Genomic DNA, 24,769 nt, shown 5'->3' with positions numbered 1-24,769 from the left:
AATTATTGCACCCCCCCGATTTGTTGCAAATTGATGAAGAAATTCCTCAAAATGCAACGTAGAGTGCATGCTTTTTTAAAATATTAAGCAGTGGCGTATCAGACATTCATCACAGAGCACTTTTCATTCATATGAAAACGGTTTAGATTCTGACGGTCACTACGTTTTTGGACTGTATAAGTCGTGGGATCGCAGCCGATTTGGAAAAAATGCACTGCTTTCATTAAAAATTTATAAATGGATTTAATCCCATTTACTGGGGCAAGTTAGTAAATATTGGAGCAAGTGGACTTCAATTTTCCCTCGAAGTCGTGTTTGCTTATTAATATTTAAAGATCCTTGTTTAATATTTAAGGAATCCCTTTTCGAAAGTTTAAAAGGGGTTTAAAGCAGTTTTCCTATGTAGAGTTATCAGGCATGTAGGGTAAAATAGCCCTTGACGCGTCAGTGCGCCTCCTAATGCCAAGAAATAACAACAAATACATTTCACTGATATGGAGCATTTTTTTCAGGGACGCCATCTATCGCTCTCCTCACTAAACTCCTCCACGCAGCTAATCAACGCATAAGAGCGAATTTTTTTCATGAGAGATGTTTTTCTCCAATTAAAATGGTTTGGTAGGGAAAGAGGGAAAAAGGGAAGAAATAACGAGCTCTGCAGTATCAAGGGAAAGTTCCAAAGTGGCGATCGGATAAACGAAAATAATTCAATTAGGGCCTTTATCGTTGTTCGTTGGGAATTTCGAGTGTCCGTGTGTCGCTAATGGTCGGAAAAGGCAGCGCTGAGTTTGTTCTTGTAATGAAGAGCAATCGAGGTGGTGCTTTCCCTATTGTAAGACAGGCTCGGTTCCTTGGGGTCTCGATTCGAGACAAAATGCGAGATTGTGTTGATGCTTTTGATTTTTTTTTTTTTTAAGACGTCTCGATGGCGAATAAGGACGTTTGTTCAACGTGGTAATAACTCTCAAATGCGGACGCGCTACGCCGCTGTTTTCCTTCTTATCAAACTGGCAATTTATTGTTTATTCACCATTCTCGAGCGATTATTCGCCTCGTGTTTCATAAGTGCGGAATGTGTATTTTGGTAGAATTCCGTATTTTTGTCATTAAAATACCTGTACGGAACTCTAAAATTATAAATGGAGCCCCAATGGGTGCACTTGACAGTCAAATTTGCTCCCATGGTTTCATATTAACCTCGAGAAAGCGTTCGCCAAAGTGGCAACAACAAACAGGGATAATAAATGACTTTGGGGTCACAGCTACAATTTCGTTTTCGGGGCGGCGCACTATATTAACGACGAATAGGAAAATTAAATTCGAAACTTTGCTGTTGCGAGGAATTCCGGCTGTGTCTCCACGTAATAAAATTGGAAGTAAATTAATGGAAATTCGTAATAGAAATTGCTGACATGGCGCAAACAGGGACACCCTTTTAGGTTCCATTACTGTAATGAGTCTCTGAAATATACACGCTTCGACGTGACTAAAGCTGCATATCAAGATTCATTATAGTAAAAAAAAGCGTAGCATGATTGAATGATTGAAGGTTCCTTTGCCGTTATTATCGGAAATGGGACATTTACATCCGAGTTTCCCAAGTTTCCAATATCGCGAATAATCCCCAACGTCAAAGCTGAGAATTAAATTACTCGTCGCCTGCATAACGGCAAATTTCGGTGTCGGCAAAGCCGGTGGGAAACTGTGTTTAATCCTCTCACCAACTTGCCAAATACACAGTTTCAAATGGTAAAATTGTTTGTAGTTGTTGTTGGGAACTCGAGAAATCAAGCCCGAAGGGCTGACAGTTGCCCCTGAGTGTGACTTTTCTTTCAGGTCGACGACGAGTGTCTCGCCGGTGGCAGCAACTCCCCGCTGATCTCCTCGACCTCGACCAATCACTGCCCCTCCAGCCCGCGCCCCAAGATGACCGTCAATTCGCAGTCGGGCCCCCCGCCGAAGTCCCCCCGACCTCCCGACGACCTCATCGCTACTGCCGCCTCCGCCCTACGCAGGCTACACTTCAAGACTGGGAGAAATGCCACCAAGACCGGCTCCAAGCCACCGCAGGTAACCGAGAGAAAAATCGCACTCCCAGGTCTCTTCCACGTGGGATCACGACTTCCGGCCTGCGTCGGCGCAATTGAACTTCTGCTGCCAGTAGGTCGTCATTATTCCCTTCTTCGCTGTCTAAAGAGAAAGCTTCAGCATGTCATGATGTTCCCATGTTGGAGCGGCGAGGCGATCATTTTTAAATTGTTGTTAACAGTGCATTGTCGAACTCGACGAACCGAGGAGCACAATGTTTTGCGTATAAACTTTGAGGTGTTCATTTGAAATGCTTAGGAGACGTTTCACGAGTTTCGCCGAAGAGTCGAGTTTTTCCTTGAATATACCTGGGGTTTCATAAACATAACCATAAATTTTCAGGAGTGTCGAGCTCATAAAAACAAACGGTTACAGCGAATAATGTTAGGTGCGAAATCGCGTAGTTTCCAACATACAGGGTGTTTAGTTTCTCATTCATTTTTTTCTTATATTTTAAAAACGGTCTGCGATAACGGCACGAAGGCAAGGACACACTATGGCGGAATAAATATGTCTATTCTGAGGTAGGCAGAATATTTCTAATGACACCAGTGGCGGCCGTGCGGCCTCAATGGGGTGCTTTAAATGAATAAAATGGTACGCTGCTGACTTTTCGATGCGAACATTTTTTCTAATATGATGTAAGTTCTTAATAAAAAAGGCCCCTTAGGGTTTTGGTGCGCAAGTGGCCATTTTCAGGATAAAAAATAGTCTCTCATTCCTGTGTCTAGCAAGCACCCGGTGTAGGTTTTTAAGTGCGCTTTTTTTTATTCTTAAAGAAAAATTTATTTAATTTTCTTTTAGTAAAAGTAGAGGAAATGGAGACAGGCATGTGTCCAGCCTGCCTCATTGCAAAGTAACACTCTTCCTGCAAACTATGGTTCAGAGAAATTGTGAGCCATTTACACTGATGGAAACGGCGAATCGCCGCGCGGACGCTACTGGCGTAGATGGACATTTTCTGCCGTAGCGCGTTCCTAACTTCAGGTCCTCATTCCGAACTCTTTTTTAATTATTCAAAAAATATTTAAAAAATAAGAGGTTAAACACTCTGTATGGCGGAAACGGAGAGATTTCCGGCCCACCTTTATTCGATCTAAATATTTGTTTTTATGAGCGCTACATCACCTGAAAGTTGGTCGGTATGTTCATAAAATATCCCGTATATTGGGAAAAATGGCGTACGTGGAAACCCGACTTAATGACATCAAGTGGGTCAATTCCATTTATGTGCAAAGTCCCGATCAAATAAAAGTTTATGGCTAGATTTTTAGGTATTTTGTTATTTGAGGATGAGTTGAAAATTTTAAGGGGCACGTGCCTCCGCGAGAATATGACTTTCGACAATATTCGATGCTGGCAAAAGTCAGCAGCGTCCCTTATCATCAGATAGTTAAACTACCTTAAGACAATTCGCGCTGCTTCAGGTATTTAGGTGTTTCAAATATCAATATTAGAAGCTGAAGCGTTCTGACGATTAACAATGATAATGCAAATTTTGTACGAATTAAGCATAGAAATGGATTTCAGACTAGAAGAAAATGCCACTAAGCCCTGCCTTCACCGTGGGGGGAAGGCAAGTTGCGCCTTCGGCGAAACGATGGAAGCAACACTAATCCGGGATTATGTTGGTATAGTTAGGGGCTCTTTCTAAATCTCCCAAGAAACTGGGCTACTTCCCAGATAAGATCTAAATTAGCCAAGAATTTAGAGAGTCAAATTCCGGAGCATAATTGCTGTATCGGCGGCAGCTCTGAATTATACGAGAGGCGGGAATGAGTAAATTGAGAAGTTTTAAAAGTATTTCAGCAGTAAATTTTATATCAAAATCGAGACATGCTTCGGCCATATCGCCGCCAGATCGTCTGGGCTTGTAGGGCTTTCTTAACATTTCCGGTCCTCTGAGCCAATACTACCTGACTCGAAGGACTAAAATATAGCTTTAAAGCAAATCTATGGTGAATTTAAAGTTTAATTTGAAAGTCTGAATACGCAAACTAGTTCCAAGTCACCGAGGGTAATCTCCTCCTCGAGTCGAGCAATATTTATTTGCCCTCTCCGGCAGGAGAATGCAGCAACAATCCTGAAATATGGTGCAATTCATAAACCTGCTTCGTCGGTGGAATAATTTCCTTGAAATGGTCGAAGTTAGTGGAGAATTTTACGTAGATAGTGATTTCAGACATTGGACCTTTAAGATTTTTGAACCCTTAAGGATAATTGCCTCTAACGGTCCAAATTCGCATGCATTGGAAACTCCAGTAGACTGGTCAGCAGCAGAGGGCATTCGCTTGCACCCTCTCGGAAAGAGTGAATGTCATTGCATACGAAGTGGGTCATGAGGAACTGTACCTACTTCTATCATCGAATAAAATTACTAAGAGAATTATACAGAGCGTCTCAGCTTTAGCTCGCACAACTGTAATAGCGAATCAGATTGCTGTGTAAACCAATGTCCAATAAGGCTTCCTTTAGCAGATACAGGGGGTTTAATTTTCATTTAAAAAATGGGAAGTATTGAGTCTCGTCAGAAAGGGCTCGAGTTTCTTTAACGAATTTTTGGCGGTGTTGACGACCATAAGCGACCCATACGTTTTACTGGAAAAATATTTTTTTGTTTTTTCAGTGGTGTGCCTACCTCTGTGTTAGGAGATATTTTTGCAAAAAAAGTGGTGCTCTACTGGCTTTTTGGCAAATTGAAGTTATTCTCAAATTCCTCGTTCAATTTTGGAGAATTAGTCCCTTGAGATGTTTTCGCCCGGTACACTCATTTCAATTAAAATAATTAAGAAAATTTTAATGCTCGTCCTAAATCAATAATTAGGACTTAGTAGTACCAACACTTTACTGAAAATTTGAAAAGACGAGGAAAAGGACCCATCACTTTTTTTTTTAAGGATAAAGATAAGTTTTGAATATTTTTATGTCAAAAGGTCTTATTAAGCACTATCAATTTACGTAGGTACCAAATTGACATGAATATTTAAACAAATTAAATGTGCATTAACATTATATTAATTCTTTTACTTGGATAACGGTGGGTCGGACGAAACAATCCCAAGAAGACCTATTCCCCAATAATCGACGAGCAATTGAAGAATAATTTTTATTTTCGGAAAAGCCAGTAGCGTAGCACTTCAAAAAAATTCTAATACAGAGGTAGGCAGGCCATCAGAGGAGCCAAACATTTTTTCCCAGTGAGACATGTGCTTCGATCATAGTCGTTAACATCTCCAAAAATTCGTTAAAGCGTTTCTAGCCTAAAGAAATTTAATATTTTCCAAATTAAATTTGAACTCCCCGCACCTGTTGAAGAATGCCCTATTGGACGTTGTTTTGTATACCGACCTGACATTATTTTTCGACGCTCAATACACTATTAAAGTTATGCTGGTTGAAGTGGAAACACCCTGTAGGACAAAAATCAAAAACTTGCTGGCATATTTTATTCTTATTATGAGGGAAGTTTTACACGTTTTACTAACAAATGGTTTTGCCAATAACTGTATGTAGGGTCGCAAAACCAGGCCATAACTCAGTTGACCATCGACATTTTCTTAAATTTATGTATCGGTCCTCTCCATTTTATAACGCCGCGTCCCCGCCCTTAAAGACGTTATGATGAGACAATTAGAGTGCCGATCCTCTGGGCATCTGGTGTCCAGATGCGACCGAGCGGGGGTGAGACACCCAGAAAACCCAAACAGTAGTCAGATGGTAAAAAGGAAGAGGCTGACCCGGGCAGTCCCGAAAACCACGAATTGAGATGAGACAGGCCTCGGTCCGCTTGCTCGTCCTTCCTTTATTTTTCTATTTTAGTTAATAAACGCACCCTTATAGCTTTGATTCCTTGAACTGTGATTCCTTTCGTAGACACAACCACCACCACCACGTATCTATTCTAGTATTGGAGTTTGATGCCCCATTGAATTCCGATGCTACGTGTATGATGCCAGTTTGTCTTTTTTTCATTTTTTCGATGACACAGGGACTATTGTGTAGGAGCGTGCATTCAGAGTTCAAAAAATTTAGTAGACTTTTTCTGAATTAAAAAAATCACCCTGTATATGAATTTCAAAAAACCGCTATGTATATCTGCTAAAGGTTAGACGAACTAATGGTTACATCCAGTCGACAGATTTGCGACTGTCGTCAGGGCTTTGTGAAAAAACGAAGCATACAGAAATGGCACAGTTTTGGTTATTTCGATATGCCCACCATCCTTATCTTGAAAACACTGTATTTTCAAAGCTAATATTTTATGGAATTTTTTAATGGAAACGATTATTTGCGACTAAATTACGTTTTAAAATTCAAACAACGAGAGAGAAGGAACAGAAAAATTATTTTTACTTTTGTTGGAAACTGACTCAAAAAACTTACATAATAAACGAAAAATTCGCTATTTACTATTACCAAGAACGAATTAAAGATATTTTCAAAATTATCTAAATTCCATGGCAGGTACGTCCAAACATCCAAGACTGCAACGCTCTCGAAATGTCGCATCCAGGGTGATTGTCTTGGTCTGTAACAAACTTACTCAATCTTTCGGAGACGGTCCTGGAATTTTTGAACTCCGAATACACCACCTTATTCATATACAACAGTGCATTCTTTCACCACAAAAATGGAAAAAAGGGCAAACTCGCATTGCTCAATTACCGGCAAAACCATTTTTCGTCGAAATGTGTGAAACTTCCTGTGTAATGACATTAAAAGTTGTAAACAACTTTTTACTGCTCATTGGACATTCCTCTTAGTAATTTCGCTCCGTGGTGGAAGTATGTGCGGTTCCTCATGACTCACCCTGTAAACGTGAATTCCCCGTGGATTAAAATTTCCATATATAGAAAATTGTAGTAGACCAATAAGACACCCTTAAAGATTTTAATTTGGTATCTGAACGTTGTGCGTCGAATCAAGTTTGAGCATTAACCGGACTCCGTGCTTATTCCATCATTCCTTAGGTCATTAATTAGACTCGATAACGACTCAATTGTCCACCACCTACACATTGGCCGCAGCCTGCGGCTTTAGCGGTTCAAACCTACCTGAAGCTGACCTATCGATTTGCCTTTGATATGTGGCAACCTGGCACGATTCTTTTGTTTATGCTCTGACCAATTACACGCCGAAGATTATCGCACTTATAATTGAATTGTCATAAACAACTGATAATGGGTCGGCATAGAATTGCATGGCAAGTGAACCCAAAACGACAATAAAATAATGGGACTATGCCGTGGGACATTTGCCGTGTTACGATGTTAATGTTCGTTGGGAATAACGATCGCGAGCAAATTATTGTCATTTCAAGGCCTGGGGGTGTAAAGTGCGTCTAATTTACCTCGGCTGCTAATATATTAGAGTGCTTACATTAATAAGGGTTGTCGTGGCCTAATAAAGCCAAGTGAACCAGCTCGCTAAAAACTCTTAAGCATCGAAGGGCCAAAGAAGTTATACGGCAGATGACTAGTCATCAGAGCTCACTCTCTCTCACTCTCTCTCACCCTCCCTCCCTCTCCTTTATTAATCAGTTCCTTAGTTTGGGCCACAGAATCGTTAAACTTGTTTCCTTTTTCTCTCTAGAACCAGCCAGTCCCCAAGGTGATAGTAATGGGCTCAAGCACCGCATCAGAAACCACCATCAACACCTCAACAGACAGTTCGAATACGATCGTCACCACGGTGACCGCCACCGATGGTGAGCTCACCGAGGGTAGTCTAGACACCGCCGAACAAGTGGACTATTTCTCTACGGAAAATTTCCCTGACGGTGGACGGGCAAACGCGGTCCTGCAGCCTATCCCAGCCACTCCCAAGACACCCGCCACTGCTCGGCAGAACACCCCGCCCACCTGCAAGAACGAGACCAAGTTTACATTCGACGTCGTTCTGGAGTCTTCCAAAGGTAACCTCGACGGCACCCCGAAGGCGGTGGCGGAGAAGCAGCGCTTCAATTTCGAACCGATGGATACTACGGAACCCCCATGGGGGGAGAAGACTGTGGAGAAATTGATGGAGGAGCAGGTGGAGTTGTTGAAATGTGAAGCGAGGCGCAGAAATAGCTACAAACAGGCGGCCCAAAATTATGACCAACTGGATATTGAGAGCGATAGTAAGCTGTATAGCGGTGCGAAGAGGAACAGTGATGTGGGAGGTGTGATGAGTGATAGTAAGCTTCATAGCCAGCGGCAGAAAGAACATCGGAGGAGCTTTAGGAGGAAGCTGGAGGTGAAGGAGGAGAGGGTGGAGAGGACATCGCCGAAGAGGAAAGTGGAGAGGGGGCCTGGGTCGTCCTCGCCGGAGAATGAGACTGAGTCTCCGAAACCCAAGCAGAGGTCAGTTTAGAGAGTGTTTATGTACGCTTAGTTTATGAGAATTAATACAAATATTTGAATGGTGTTCTCTACATTGTGCTGCAGAAATTGTCTTGAATTCGCCGCGGAAATTCTGTAAATTCTACAAAAAAAAATTGTAGAGATATTCAACAAATATCGAAGCAGATTTAGGGCGGGCAAAAAGCACACGTGTGACGAATATTCTCGAAATTTGTAGTGGAAATTCGTTTATTGTGCTCTCATAACTCTCTATATTTGGCCTAAAGAATTATATGGATTTTCAGCACATATTCATCCGGACAGGCTGATATTCCGGCTTTTTCGAGACAAATTTATCTTAATCCTCTTCTGGCATGAAGGACCAAAAGCGCTTCGCATTGAGACCCTTCCGGCCCCGATAAAGAAAACTTATTACGATTTTAAAACTCGTTGATCTACAGGTTTGCTGATCCGACGGGACTTGATGCGAAATATCTGTTTTTCCCGTTTCTTTGAGAGGGATTGTGTGTGTGAGGGGGGGGGGGGTGTGAAGTTGATTTCAAAGCAAATTACTCCTTTCATCAGCCGGTAATTAGTGGAACGGACCGACATCGCGATGATGGCGACATTAAACAAAACTTCCTGAACTCCCGAAGGGGATTTTCGGTCCTCGCTGGCGATCCATCAAAACAACATGTAACCGCAACGATGTAAATTTTCGAGTTGTTACATTTCATTTAAAACGTTGTTTGCAAAAATCAAATATCTGACCGAAAGTTAAACGCAGTAAATACGAATCAGTTAATTGAAAATCTGAATTGATATCTCTGTAGACGTCAACAGCACCACATATTTCTAAAGAGACCGATTTCCGTAAAGGCGTACATAACCGCCGTAGTGGGGGGGGGGGGCATTGAAAACGAGAAAATACTAATTTCCTCACAAAGTAGACTGAATTGCGACAAATATTTATTCATTGCAACGAGGTAATAAATCCCTATATTTACCACCCTATTTTATTGTTCACTTTTGTTCTTCCGGGGAGGCAAACAAATCCCTTCCCCTCAAACAGCTCATTTAGGTTGCATCTCGGAGAAGATTTGCATGTAAATTGGCACGGTACACGCGGAATTTGCATAGTTTTCGGGTATTTATGCTAAACAAAACCACCGCAAACAAGGTCTCATTCGCTCTGTTTTGAGGCGCATCAACTGACGCGCAGTTTGTTGTTTTAGGCACAAAAAGTCGAGCCGCAGGCAACAAACCACCAGCGGCGGCGGGTCCAAAATTCGTCCCACGAGCGACAAGTTTGTCTACGACCAACAACATTTAGCCAAATTCAGGATCAACAATGCAGGGACCAGCCATGCTGCGCAGCCGCCGCCGTTGCCCGATTTGCGCATAGACTTTTTCAGGTTAGACGGACGCACTTGGTACAATAATAAACACGTGCATAAATATGTAAAGTATTTATTATATTAATTTACACGTTCAGTTAGTTTCGCATAAAGTGCTCCCACTAAATACACCCCACTAATGGTAATAATAAATTTTGGCAAAACTGCTTTATAATCGAGTATCGAATGATCAGAATTTCAGACCCGAAAAAGAAAGAACGCCGATGGTTATTTTTGTCATTATCCTTCCCTATTTGTAATTCAAAGTTGTTAGCAAATAAAATAATATTTACGTGGAAATATTGGTTTATTGTGTTGCTGAACTGACAACGGGACATTGTCCGGCTGGTAGTCTTCGCCGTAGCAGCAACGAACACGAAGGTAATGCAAGGCCGCGCACTGCGAACATTACTCGAAGGACCATAGAACTAGTACAACTATAAATGCTGCCTTGGCCTGCACGCTTGCCGGACCTACCACCTATCGACCATCTGAGGGGCACGAAGACTCACTTACAAATTTACGGAGGTCTCCAATTTGGATGACCCACGACACCACCCTGAGATAACATGAAAATCCCCAGAAATTAAATGCTCCAGGGGCATATTAATCATTTGTTTGCAAAGCTTCCGCAAAGAGTACATGTTTGCATTGCTGTGCGAGGCAATGTCACTCATTATTAACTTTTTAATTAATAAACGTTGTTTTTCTTGCCGAAACTTTGATTATTTGATACTCTGCTTTGAAGCATAATTCTGCCTAATTACAAAACTTAACGATTATTATTACTGGGTGATGCGTTTTATATGAAAGTTAGTGCAGGATTTTTTGTCTGTGTTAAGAAAATTAAAAAATACTCAACCTTAATCTAAGTTGGCACTTTCCATTAATCTACTGAATGTATTGTACAATCTAACGATTTAATTTTCAGCGGGCGGAAACCTTCTTCATGTATACACAAATTAATGAACCTTTCAATCTCGTCCAATATTTCCACCGCATTGCTAATCTACCGAAGGCATGGCATAATCTACTATAAAAAGTTGATTGAAACCTATGCCTCCCGGGAACTTTTCCGGAAATAAAATCTGCAGTTTTAATTGCCCCCAAGGAGTACCTCAGTTCTGCTCAGGCGGTTTAAAATGAGTGCTCCTACGTTGGTACGCACGTTTAGAAACGGATTGGTTGGTCATAAGTTCTTGTGTTGGAAAATAATCCTCCAACATGTTCCAACTTGACCGAAATTAAAATCCCTTTGGGTCGGTCCCCGATTCGCTTCTAAGCAGAAAGTCTGGGGACGCCAATAAATTTTTTTCTTTCAAAATTTGTGGATATGTCGGTAGAATACAGCCAACGCAGTGCCGGCCCTACTAGTAGATTGACTTCTCCACTTTCCACTCGATGCACCGCAGCTTCTGATGTGAGTCCCCGTTAAGTGGCTTCAATTTGAGACCACGAATGTCATGAACGCATCCGCTGCGTTTGAGTGAAAAAACAAATTCTCCAGATCTACCTAACGAACGAAATGTCTCAGAAGGAGGAATTCCAATTGAATACGAGGCCAGCGGCACGTCGTAAATGACCAATTTATTATGCAAAACATGGGGCAGAAAAAGAAAAATGGTCTTGAATCTCGAGAAAACGCTGATTATGTCGCATTTTATTACGGGGCAAGAAAGACCTTTAAAAACGGGATAAGAAGAAGGATTAAATCGCAGCATTGTGGAAGTAATTAGGAAACAGGAGAGCTCGGAATAACGGCCATTAGTGCTCCTAGAAGGAAACTCTATAGGGTTGAATGCGGATGAACAGACAGAGTCTAAGACTTATAGACTTCCATGCACTTTTCAGTACATAAGTAAAAACGTGGCAAGTGCACAACGGGCCACATCAGTCAGTTTTAATGCGATAAGGACTTCTACCTCCGGCGAATTCTTTTCGATGCCCGAAGTTGCAATGACACGAAGAAACCGAAAAGACGCAACGTTGGTGGCTTTTGCAGGAAAAATGAGTGTCGGAGCTCCTGGAAAGCGGACGCGACACAACTTGTCGCGTGACAGGCGACAAAAAAGCCGGAAAACCGTTTAAAACGGGAATTCGCGGCGACCTCGGTCGTAAATTACGGTTAAAACGACGCGCAGCTGTCGCTTCAAAGGGGCTTCTTTGTAAATTTCCATGTCTCACTGTTCCAGCCTGGAACAATGAAAGTGAAAAATTACCTCTCGGAGACCCTCCAAACGGGGATATTTTAACGATATTTATCCTCCTTTGGCACCTGATCGATCGTCATTTTCGGTAGATTACTGACTGGCTGCTGCAACGGCACCGAAAAAAAAAAAAAAAAAAAAAAATTAAAAAAAATTAAAAAAAAATTAAAAAAAAAACGCTAGATCCGTTTCCCCGATAGGGGTGGAAATTCTCGAGGTCGCAACGTGAATGTCTCGGCAGATGGGCGTTCGACTGCAACGTGACTCTTTCGCCCAGCGGGCGGATTAGTCGAAAATTCCAATTTAGCTCGTCTAAACAACCCATCTCTTGTCCAAAATCGAGATCAGGCACTTAAAACGCCGTTAAATCAGTTAACTAACCTGGTCTAACCCAATTCCTGACTTCAAAGCGTCCAGTTCGGCAAACTTTCAATTTAATCCTCGCTCTGAAACGATATAATACGAGACAAATGAGTGCATTAAAAAAAAAAAAAAACACGTAAATGAGCAATTTCTGTGAAAGTCGGCTATTTCGGTCGTTCCGAGTGTAGATGCGACGCGATTACTTATATTTGTTTCGATTCTACTAAATCTTGACTCGCCAACGAATAAATAGACCCGTTACCCAATTTTCGGGTCTTATTCACTATTCCCGGTAGGCGGGTGATGTAAACTGTTCACCTGAAGCGGGGTAAACCCGCTTAGATGTTGCGGGAAATCGGACTTTGATTGAGGGGGATATAGGTTTCCGAAGTCGGTGCCAATGGCTTGTTTACTCGAGAATTTGTCCGGTAAACCGCAGTCAAAATGGTGAAATGCGGAATGAATGTTTAGTCTGATTTGATGTCCGAACTCTCGTGAACGTTGCTCAGGTTTTTCGCTAGACTACTGATATGTATCCACCACTTGGCAGGACATAAATAAACAATTTTTCGATATCTACTGAATCATTTCTTTCTAGACTTGACCTTAAAATAGTCAGAAGTTTTTTTGATTTAGTGAAATTTCTGCATCTCCGATCTATTGAATCCCCTCTTCGCCCGCAGCAGCTGCGGTTCCCACGATTTACTTCAGCAACGTTTAAGTGTTTATTTTAATCCACTTGAGTTTGGGAAACCCTTAGGGAAGTTAATCCACCGATTTCTTCTGCTTCAGGAGGCATCAAAGTATCCGATAGCCCTATTTAATGTGCTTGCGTGACTCATTTCTGACTTAGAATGTTTAAAAGCATTTCTAATCTACCAAGAATTCAGTACAATTTTGAAAAGTGGACGTAAGCATAAACGGGGAAAAAGTAATTTAACTTGTCTGAAATTTCCTGATTGCTTCCGTTTCAAGGAGCAGCAAAACGATTGTTGATTTACTCTAATTGAACAGGTTTTCCAATTCCTCACTTCAGCTGGACCATAATCCTAATCCAGCAGCGCTTCAACCCTTCCACTTGATTCACGGAACCATATTCTGTGACAATGGAACTTCCCGGCGCCGGCGCCATTGTCTGATTTTACTCTACCAAGAACTCTAATGAACTCAGTAGAATTTAGCAGAGTTAATATACTGATTTTTGGGAATTGAATCTACTGACCGAGCATATTTGGCGGAGCTTCTCAAGTGGCTCGTGTGACCTAAAACGACACTTTCATTCCGAGAATTACGAAATCCGCTGTTTAATTATTTCTTCAATATCCCGTATCTAAAATACACTTTCAAGGAACATTTGCCGTCCAACTCACGCGGTCAAAAAACAGAAACGCCATCACCAACACTTGCCGACACAGATTTCCATGTAAACACAATTTCTCGAGAAACTTACCTGTTTCAGAAACGACTAGCAGTAAACAAAAACAAAACAAATCCCGAGTACACCCTAAGTAATTAATCTACCGATTTCTGACATTGCAGCGAATCGCTGGAGCGCCGGCGCAGCAGCATCCTAGACTCTTTGGCGTCGGCCGCTTCAGCATTAGAAAAACGGGGCAGCGTGTGCTTAAACAAATGCTTGCGTGAGGTGGGTGCGCAGCTGGACGCCGTGGTGAACAGTGGCGTCGCGTCACCCATAAATGTCACCACGAATCCGTTAGAGAATCCAGTTCATTTCGGCGGAGGGCGCAAAGCGCCTCAAGCTACAATCGTGGTCAGTAGGGTTTCCTTTTTGATTGAACTTACTGGTGAGTTGTGGTGATTAGGTGCAACAACCCTCAGTGTCTTTGGAGCAACAAACATCAACAATTCTACTGAAAAACGGAAGTGACTTTCTGGGACAGCAGGAGACCAACGCGGCCAAGTTCGCCACCTTCAAGAGCCAGAAAGAGGAGAATATGAAGCAGTTGTTGGACGTGGCCAATAACCTCACTCTGGAAGAGATTCACGATTTTGAAATGAGGTCAGTTTTTAGCTTCCAATAGTTCTATCGCAGAAATTAAAGTACTGATTTTTTCTGTCTTGTGAGGCAGGAGGAAAACCGTTGTTTCTAAAATTGGTTTTCCGTGATTAACCGCTTAACAATACTTTGCTTTCCTTTGAATCTACCGAAAAATACGATTCAACTGTTTATTAATATCTATTGCAATATTTGAGCGACTTTACTGATGCGTTAATCCCTTTTTGCAGCCCTCATAGTAGAGCGTTGCCTCCAAAAAATTGCGGCTTTCTATTGGCGCCCTTTGAAAGCCGAACCCTCTGGTAAAAAATCTACACTGAAGTCAGTGGCGTAATTCCTTCTATTTTTTTCCATCTTCTATTGTTCTTTAGAGATTATTGAAACCATTTGACTCCTTTGAAGACGCTAATTACCACGTCTTTGATATCTGAAGAAATTTTTCATTAAACACACCTTTGTTGGAAAATATGCTATTAACCCTTCTAACGACATTGTCGTAACTTTTTTATTAAATCCCGAGAACATTCTTGAATTTTGTATGTTGCGATGATAATTTTCCGGCTATTTGACTTCTCTTGAAACCTCCATTACTATAATCTTAACGCCTGAAAAACCAGCTTACTAAACTTAGTTTGTGAAGAAGAACCCTTGACGCTTGATGTTCTATTAAGGCCAGGGGCGTAGCTTCCTTCAGGATACCCAAAGAAATGTTCTAAAGTAGGGTTTTGAAAATTTCAGTAATTTCTCAGTTTCGCACCCCTGCAACAATCTTGACTGGAACAAGTCTGAACTTCCCTCCATCTTCCACACAATTTGAAAGATACAAGTCTAAAGTGAAGACAATTATTTAGGTATATCAAATTCGAAATAAATCTTCTCCCATTTTCAATAAGCACAAAGGGAATTCCTGTAAAGACCCTCCGGGGGAAACCCGAAGCGCTTTTTAATAAAGTAACAGGATCGTAAATGTCAAAGCGGCTCACCCGAAAAAGGAAACCCCTTTTTCTCATGTGAGCACGCCCTTTTTTTATATATTATTCCCCATTTCTTTTTCGTCTCATTATTTCACTGAAAAGCTCGGTAAAGTAAAGTTGCGGAGGCACCCGGTATACTATTAGTAACGACCAGGTCGTAAAATCCCAGTTTGTAGTGTCTACGGGTAAACTGCGACGCTTGGTCGACGGATTTATATGTTTTAAATTGAATTAAGATCGTATTCTCTAATATTAAAAATGACGGAGAATAGCAAAACAAAAGCGTAGGTAGAGGTGTAACAAAGAACCTTTGGAACGTAGCCGCAGATATGTCAGTTCCTTCCTCGGAAAATATCCTTCCCAGGGGCACAATCCCCATTACAACCCACAGAAGCCCTAGTTTTATTGTTCCTTCAATCTATTGTTCAATTTTCATTCAATTTCCACTGGTTTTAAACATTGAAATGCAGTTAAGACCTGTCAGGCCGCCGTTATCGCCCGATTTGGACCCACGTGAACTCGCTAATCATTGCGTAAAACGGTTTCGAAATATGCGTTTTACATTGAATAATAAACAGGTATGATAAACGACCTCTATCTATCATGTAATAGCTCCCTTTATTAAATAAACAGAGCTCTATTGTTTCATCAGATTTACTGAGCCAAAGCAGGGCCATATTTTTGAAATGCGAATAAATAAACTAGAAGCCAAATCCCACCTCTTGGGATGCAGCTCAACGGCGTAAATTTGATTTTCTTGGAGTTGGGGTAAAAATGGTACTTTTTTCGACATTTGAGGTTTAATTAGAGCTTTGTATATTTGAATAGTTTTATTTTAATCTCGTTAGGTTTAATATGGAATTCTTTTCGTGTCTGGAGAAGTTAAATGGGGAGAGATGTGTTTAGATTTGTGCTTTGCGAAATGGTATTTATTTTATAATGAGCGTTTTTTCGCATGTGTTCGTTTATTTCAAACGCAGTAACAGACTGAAGGAATTAATTTCTGCGGAAAAAGTTGCTGAATGTGGGGGGTCACGTCAGGGTAAAATCGTAAGTAATAAGAAAGTCCCAGAGGACTTTCCCTATATTAAAACCCCTGTTTTAGGAAGTTACTTTGAACATGGTGAAAGAAGCCACGCTACTGGCTTTAATAAAGTGACGCTCTCCGAAGATTATTCTCCGAAAACTAGGTTTAGTAAAGTGGTTTTAGGGCACAAATCAATGCTTAAAAACGGATCAAAAGACGTCAAAGTTAACACACACCCAAGACAAAGACACCACGCTACTGTTTTTAGCAGTGTTCCAGCCCTCACATATTTTTCTTTTAAAAAGTGCACTAAATCGGCTGATTTCTCTAAACACCGGGCCCCCAGTAATCAGCATTTTAAAACAGGCCAAATGCTCTCACCAGCCTCTGCAGTATACTTTGAAGCCTTTCTCCGATCTCCGAACGAAGCTGCGCCACTGACTTTAGTGTAGTGTTTGTATTCGAGAATTATGTTCCAAAAAGCAGTACTAACAAACATTTTTTTCCGGAGGTCAGGACCGTACTGCAGTCATCCCGCTAGGTTTTTACGTTTTCTATTCCGCCAGCGCTGTGTCAGGGCAGATTTAAACGTTTCGAATATGAAAAAAAAAGTTCTGGTACATTCAGAGTTGATCTAGAACTTTTGAGATGTAATTTTGCGACGGCCTCCCAGTTGACCCGATCTGGATCCCACCGACTGCGACAAATTCGCCGGGATATCCAGAAAGTTTATTCACCTATAACCGAGTTATGCAAAATGAAATAAAAGGTGAAGAAGTCTTTGACTTCGAGGCCTAAAAATATAGTGAAACTTCGAATGAAAGGGACCTGCATCTTTGTCTCAAGGCGAAGACAATTCGATTGTTTGGATACGCGCTTAAACCATGTTTTCGAATTCGTAATCCGGTGATCGGAATATATATAAATCGCCTCTCCCAAAAATAAATGGAAGAGTAAACGAAAATAAAATTATCGGTTTGTGTATGTCGGTTGAACGCAAGCGGGGGCCGTCAAGGATGCTGAACATGTGGAGAAAAAGTCATTAATCTGAATTTATAAAGTCCGCTTACACAATTAAATCCCTAAAATATTAGCTTTTATTACCCCTGATGATGGCACTGCACAGAAACCTTCGTTCCAGGTACGGGAGTCCTCACCATAACCGATCTCAATCGGTTAAAACTCCCGGAAGGTCTTCGGGTCGGCCAAACTATCTCTGTCTTCCTCAGCAGCGATCCAGGGTAGCCTCGATGCCCAATACCGGAGTGGAGGAGGAGTATTACAGACTCAGGCATTTTTCCATAACGGGGAAGGGCGTGGTTAACAGAGGAGACAGCCTCAAGAGTCGCAGATCTAGGTCTAATAACTCGGTGGCTTCCAGCAATTCTAGGTGAGTAAGAGAAGTTGCTCTGGTGATGAAATAATTACTATTAATTCAAAACAGATTTATTCAGGTTATTAGTAGGTCAAATCAAGCCTGGACAGGTTAATTGAGGTCTAACTGAAAATTAGATCGGTCTACTCTGTTTAAAGTTAGTTAAATCTCGCCAGTATCGATACCCGACGTATTTGTTGGTTATTTGTAAAATCAGAAGTGGTTTTGAATGTACCCCCCCCCGGAGCCTTCTCCTCCCAGGCGCCGACAAAAACTTTCATCGATGTTCTAAACCTATGAGTGCGAATTCTCTCAAAGAGTTTCGCACCCGAAGAAATTCGCAGTCGTGTTTATTCTGCATTTTTGTTTGTTTTCTTACAATTCTCTTCGATTTACATTGAACATCACGTATATTTAACTTTCACTTCCTCAAACGCTACCATGGAACCAATCCCTAAAACAGCTCTAAGCTCCATCGAGGTTTTCAACCCAAGGACCCATTTCTACTTGGGGTTTTTATGCTAAGCCATTCTTTATAATATATATATAGTTTCTTTTTATATTCTCTTCCTTATCGACTCCAGAGGGAACATGGTTACACCTCATCGATACTATTCGTTCAGTTCGTAAAGCACTTATCTTATGCCTAGTTTATGAAGTTTCCAGGAAGTTCTAAAGCACCAACAAAAAGTGAGCTCAAAGAAAGTACCAGTGATGGTTCCTCTCACCAGAAATGAGATCCATAAAGTGCGATATCACCGCTATTAAATGTTCTGTCACACAGCGAGAGTGGGAGAATTGTCCGCTTCACCAGGCCTTTGTCCAGCCATTTCACAATTTAATACATACTCGAGCATTTTAGTAATGTATCCCTGGAAAAATAATATTTATGCAGTCGGCCACGCAAAAGGTTTTAAACAAAAGAAGGCCGAAACAAAAGGCTATCGTGAACAATGGCGGAACTCCGTTGAACCTTTGACCCCGTTCCGTGAGGCTCAGACGTTTCTATTTCTGCATTTTCTTTCGAATACATGGAATTCCATGGACAGAAAAACGATAAAATTTATATTTTGTTAGAAAGTCTTGCGCGAAGAGACCTGCGCACTACACCAAATTAAATGCGTGACGTGGAGACATTTACGGTTTGCGCACAATTCCGGTGTGGTACAAGTGGAAAATTATATGCCCTGAAGGATTTCCATTCGGCCAACTGGAAAATTTGCTTTAACGGCCGGCGGAAGATAAGGTCAAGTTAAATTATAGCCGCCTTGCAGGATTTTATTTTGCATGCGGTAAATATGCAGATGTGGCAGCAATATGCCCTGTTGCATTAAAATGAACCTAGGGGGGATTATCCTTTTAGCTAGCATTAAAAAAAAGTTGCTGGCATTTGGGATTTTTCAGGGATAGATAACGCTGAAAATCTATTTTTGTTTCCCCTGTCCCTCATGAGTGTTTCGCGCATCTTTCCAGGCTACTTCTCAATCTTAACCAACGAAGATTTACTATCAACCACAATGCACGAAGGAGGATTATGGAAGTTACAATTTTCTATACGAAGCTCCCTTCGCCGCAAACGAAGATCAATGAGGCCGAAAAATCTCCCTCGTAGAAGTTAACCTTTCGGATAGGGCAAGTTCCTAGTTTAAGGTCGTCCTACCGTAAATGTATCGATATAGGGAGCTGGTGACAAGTGAGGTGTAAGGGAGTATCGATTCCAAGGAAGGAGAGGGAGGTTTTGTGGTAATATGCACAATATGAAAATTGGCTTCGCCAAACCTTTATTTGATTTTGCGCAATAATTTTCCATCATAAGGTTCACTTTGCATCGTAATTTTATGAGTTTCCTGTAGTTCCCAAATAAAGCGCATCTTGCGTTTCATAATGGAAAAGATCGGGAAATCAATTCGACCCTCAATAGACAGTTCTAACTCCGATTATAATTTAAAAGGTTCGATAATCTCCATGAAAAGTTTTGGAGGTTTGAAGCCTAAAAGCATTGGGAATTTGACCGATAGGGCACCGGAGACAAACACATTCTATAGATTTATTTCGAGTGATTCGGGGGTCGGGCGCGAGAAGTGGATTAAGGCCCAAATCAATTTTCGTTTGAGAAAGTAGTTGTTTCAATTTAAATTCGTGTTATTGTTAGAAACAAACTCAAGAAAATGTGATATAACCCTATCTGCATAGCAGAGCCTCGGGCAGATTCTCAATTCGATCTTCGCTAGAGTAAATTTTCGGTTTTACCTCAGGTAAACACGTATTCGTGTTCGATTCTATAAATCCGATTTAACTAACGCGAACTCCGAGATAACAATCTGAACTCACTGGAACGCCTCTGTTTTGAATAAAATTCAATGGAGATTTTTTTAAAACGAACTATCAACTTATGAGTTCAATTTACCAAAGTTTCCTTACGGCATCAATTTTGGTTTACGGGTTATGGATTTTCAAAATCAATGCTTTCATTAGCTGCCACGTCGAACTTGGGCTAATGAGCTACAGCAACCAAGTGACACGTCGCTGTTTTGACTAAGGTCCCGTTGAAGATTTTTCTTTGAAAATTACTAATTTGCAGTTGACATTAGCCAACGTTTCACCGTTATTCTAACTGCGGTTTTCGAGTTATGATTTTCTAAAATAAATACCCCCCTTGCGGCACAAAAACAAGGGAATTGTATTACGACACAGAATGTCGGTTAGGAAGTTTAGGGTTACTTGAATTAAAATTTGACTCTACGGCAACAGTTTGATAATAGTATTTATACGTCCTCAACAGCGTCCCCTAAAGGCAGCTCGTATTGTCGGGCACTTTATTCTTACAATGGAAAGAGATAATAATTAAACAGGGTTTAGCGCTCCATAACGCAGACGCACGACCCCTCCAGTTAATTGCTTTATCGGGAGTAATAAATAGGATTATGACCGTTTGGTGTCCGGATTTTGGTTCAATGCGCGTCCAGCAACGTGTGAAACGTCCTTACAACTCCTCTAACCAAATTTTAGATAATGTAATAGCCGATTTTTTTTTGTTTAAATTAAAGTAATACTTTCAGTATGATCATGCGTCATTGTTTAACTTTAAACCTTCGTGCTAATGTGGTTAGCAAGGTACCGGTAAGCTTCGTCGATTTAACTATTAACTGAACGAGATAATTTGTAAAAAGCTGTTAGGTACCGGTATCGCAGCACGTAAAAATTAGAGAACGCAGTTATAAAACTCCGCTCCTCCATCGCTCTGAATGCTGCGCTGATAGTATATCATGTCGAAGGCGATAGGCATTAGTTCTGCTCTGCGTGCCGGTCATTACAGGATCATTAAACGTGGCAACGAAATACATTTGTAAATGAATCAAACTTTTATCTGGAGCAAACAACGGGTACTGGCCTTCCAGTTGAGCGCGCCTGATCGAGTATTGTAATTTGAAAAACGATCCAACTTTTCCTATTATTGCTGCAACTTTTTGGCGCATCCCGGAGATTAACTTTCCACCGTATACATCCCGAAAACCGCGGCGTTTCACATCGCAGATTGCGACTTACCGGGAGATAAATTGTTCTGATGGAGCCCTACACCAATTTCCTAAGTTTGTGTAGCGATGAAGCGACTTTAAATGCGACCGAAGCCGATTACCTCTCTTTATTCAGAAATCCCAGCTGCTCTTAACCTTTTAAGCAATAAATGATTAGCCCTCCGGTTAGAGACTTTATCTAATTCAAATTCCGCAGTCTACATTCGAAGCGAGGGTTTGAGCTTTAAAAGGGCAGAGAGGGAATTTACTACTAAAGAGAGATTCGGAGATATCAAAATATCCGCTTGCGAATGCGAAGCTTTGGCAAATATTGGCCCTTCAATAGGGCGCACTGCCCACAGGGAAAAGACAAACATATCGCTCTCTACTACGGGGAGTTATTGTTTCGCGTACTTTAAACTCCATCGAAATGTACATATGACGCTCTTTCTGCAGGTCAATTGGAGCGTTATAGAGCAAACCTCCTCATCTATATAAAACCCTTTATGCGGCAGGGTCGTGATCAAAAGCGCAGTGCAACCGACCCGAACGGGGCAGTGCCTTTGAGGCAAAAATAGCTCATGTTGTCGCTCAATAATTAGCGACAGCTATTTGTTTATGGCTTAGTGGCAGATAAGCCACGCCAAAGGCGACATGTACAATTTCGTGTTGCAGAAAAGCTTTCTGGGGAAGTACGATCAGGTGAACAATAACCATAGAGAGGGTCTGCCTGTCGCATGTTATGAAAATCAACTTTCGCACACGTGAGTTTTCTGCATGTATTTCTAGACAATTTTAGAAAATTTCCACTTAACCGTTAACCATTCGCCAAGTCCGGTCACGTCTTAGTAGGGTAGTTATGCTCATCAAACCTCAGTCGCTATCTGCTAACCAAGAACAATCACCAAGTAACCGTTAACCTTAACCAATTTAAGCTTGCCCTGTGTTGACCGTTAACCCGAGTGACAGCTGCTTTGATAGTCATTGACCTCAATCAATGCCAGCCGTGCGGCGGCAGCCGGGTTCGGATCCCCGGTAGGTACTGACTGTTGTACATATTTGTGTAAAATCAGTTATAGAGCACAAAATTTATAAAATATTTTCTGAAAATTCTAGCCAACTAGCAGCCATTATAACAAAAAAAATCAACCAACAACCGTTAACCATCATCTAGCACTTTTGACATGTGGCTGTCAATTAACCACGTCGAAATGTCGCTCACCAAATAAATGTTAATCTTCAGTAACGTGTTAACTGTCGGAGCAGCAGTTAATTTTAATCTCGATAAATCACTCCAAAGAACTACTTCAGTAATTAATTATCAATCCATAAAGTTCCCAATTCGCCGAAACTAAGCGTAAATATTGGCGGGTAAATGTCTAAATAGCAACAGTCGGCAATCCAACTAACGGTAGCAACACACCGATAAGTTTCCCAAGTTCGGTAACACTCGTTACGTTATTGTTTAAAAAACAAATTGACCGTTAACGATAACCTATTATTCAAGAACTATTTCCAGGAGTTTTCTTCTGCTTTATGAACTTGAGATAGATAACTTCCACCTACAGAGCTACTGGAAGTAACGACCATAAGGAAATCGACCCTATCGCTCGCCAAATTTAACCTGACGAATACAACACGTTAACTTATCAACGATGCCTAAGGACGTTGAGTAACCGATAATTATTAGTTAATATAGTCTCAGTTGATGTTTTAATAGTTAAAAGGCCGCCTTTAAACTGGGTGCCGGTAATGCCGCAAAATTAACAGCAGCTCTGAACATTCAGAGTAAACCAAATTACTGCGTCGGTAAAAGCCCATTTCTGTGCGCAGTTAATAAAAACGCTTTCATCGTTATTAGATTTACGATACTTTCCTATACCCCCCCTCCCAGGGGGGGAGTGCGAGACAGGGTCTAGATTGCGTGCGCCGAAATCGCACATGCTCCCAGGAAATTAAATCCGTTACTTGTTTCTTAATGTGGAGTTCTTCATTAAGTCAGGAAAGTTTAACAAAGCCGCTCCATGGTCATGCACTTTTACCCAAAATTAATAACCGGAAAGGTTGCGATAAATCCCTGTTTTCAAGGAAATTAATTTTCACAACAACCGTGTAAATTTCTCCCTTTGGGTTTAAAATTAAGGCCGTTTCCGACCTAATGGCCGGCGCGTCCTCCAGACCTAAGTCCATGTGATTTATACGTCGGTTGCCTTGGCATCACTTTAGTACACATTAGATCCGACCCCGATGCCGTGTTTCTTTACAAAAAAAAAAAAAAAACTACCTCCATTGTCATTCCCAGCACATTCTTTCCTAACTACGCAACTTATGACTTGTTCAGATCCACAAAATCGGTGCCAGGGGTCAGCTCCAATTCGTCTCTTATTGTGCCATAGAGAATAGGCTTAATGCCTCCACAGACCGAAAGGAAAAGGACTAAGGACGTTAGGAAAACTCATGGAATTCCTCGTTATCCATAAATTTTGCTTTAGCCGTTTAAAGCGCTAATCAAGTTGAGAAAGTTCGCACAAACCGATGGTAAATATTATTAATCCACGTGGCCCTCATTTTGTTTCAACGTGGGAAAACTCATAAAAACGGGAGGAAAGAATAGTTTTAAATTAATTACGACACGTGTGTTTTAACTAAAATACGTGAGCTCGTAAAGTTTAATTACCTTTAAATCTTATTATTTATAGACAATATTTGAGGGATTAGTCAACTAGGAATACATTGGTGGAGTACGGGTATTTCGGAAGTTACAATTTCCCCCCTTTTTTCAATTTTTGTTGTTTTCACGTTATGACCGGGTGCTTAATGGACAGCCCACTACGCCCCTGTTTCTATAGGGATTAAGCTGAAAATTTCCCTGTTCATAGGTAGCACCCCAGAGATTATTAGATCGAAAATTGATGGGAAGAGAAGGTCTGTTTTTGTAATTATATCGTTATCTCCCGAAACCTCGTTAATAACAAGTTAACTTCACAAAAATTACGGAGATCATAGTACTATTATTTTTCTTCTTATTTCAGTACCGAACAACTTCCAGGACCAACTTCGGCGGCCGGTTCTGCCCGCACCTCAGCATCTTGCAGCTTAGCATCCTCAAGAGAGAGCTCCACGTCTGCTCCCGGACCCTCCCCCTACAGGGTGTTGATGTTGGGCGGTCCAGCGGTAGGCAAGTCGTCCCTTGTGTCCCAATTTATGACGAGCGAGTATTTGCACGCTTATGACACAAGCATAGGTGAGTTCGACATTAGTTGAATTTTTTCTTAGACTAGCGCAGAGTTAGCGACCAACAAAGTCTTAAGAGTTTTTATTCTCTTGTCTCCTGCTGGTGGGCGGAGTATTAGGCGTGTATGGGGCGTGGCGAACGAATCCGTGTTTAGAGGGTAGAGATTCTGTAAGAGGCGTTCCTACTGGCGAGTGAAGCTTTGGGTCTCGTTGACCATCACTTAGTTACTCAGACTCCATCCTCTTGAC

General features: G+C 41.3%; 1 protein-coding gene across 5 annotated transcripts in view; it reads left to right on the top strand.

Moving 5' to 3' along the window:
• The window catches only part of LOC136348855 (uncharacterized), a 62,092-nt gene that overhangs the window by 23,078 nt on the left and 14,245 nt on the right, over positions 1-24,769 (top strand). For 3 of the 5 annotated variants that reach the window (XM_066300034.1, XM_066300027.1, XM_066300058.1), the window contains exons 3-9: positions 1,837-2,070; positions 7,681-8,432; positions 9,647-9,826; positions 13,918-14,149; positions 14,202-14,398; positions 17,538-17,786; positions 24,319-24,530. In XM_066300034.1, the coding sequence (XP_066156131.1) occupies positions 1,927-2,070; positions 7,681-8,432; positions 9,647-9,826; positions 13,918-14,149; positions 14,202-14,398; positions 17,538-17,786; positions 24,319-24,530 (1,966 nt within the window). In that variant the 5' untranslated portion in view covers positions 1,837-1,926. Of the gene's footprint in view, positions 1-1,836; positions 2,071-2,142; positions 2,161-7,680; positions 8,433-9,646; positions 9,827-13,917; positions 14,150-14,201; positions 14,399-17,537; positions 17,787-24,318; positions 24,531-24,769 lie in introns of those variants that run through there. The other 2 variants (XM_066300042.1, XM_066300050.1) reach the window with 2 other exon arrangements.

This window comes from Euwallacea fornicatus, chromosome 2 (assembly GCF_040115645.1).
Source record: "Euwallacea fornicatus isolate EFF26 chromosome 2, ASM4011564v1, whole genome shotgun sequence".
NCBI lineage: Eukaryota > Metazoa > Arthropoda > Insecta > Coleoptera > Curculionidae > Euwallacea > Euwallacea fornicatus.
The sequence above is the reverse complement of the archived record's forward strand: the minus strand, read 5'-3'. Positions and strand labels throughout refer to the sequence as shown.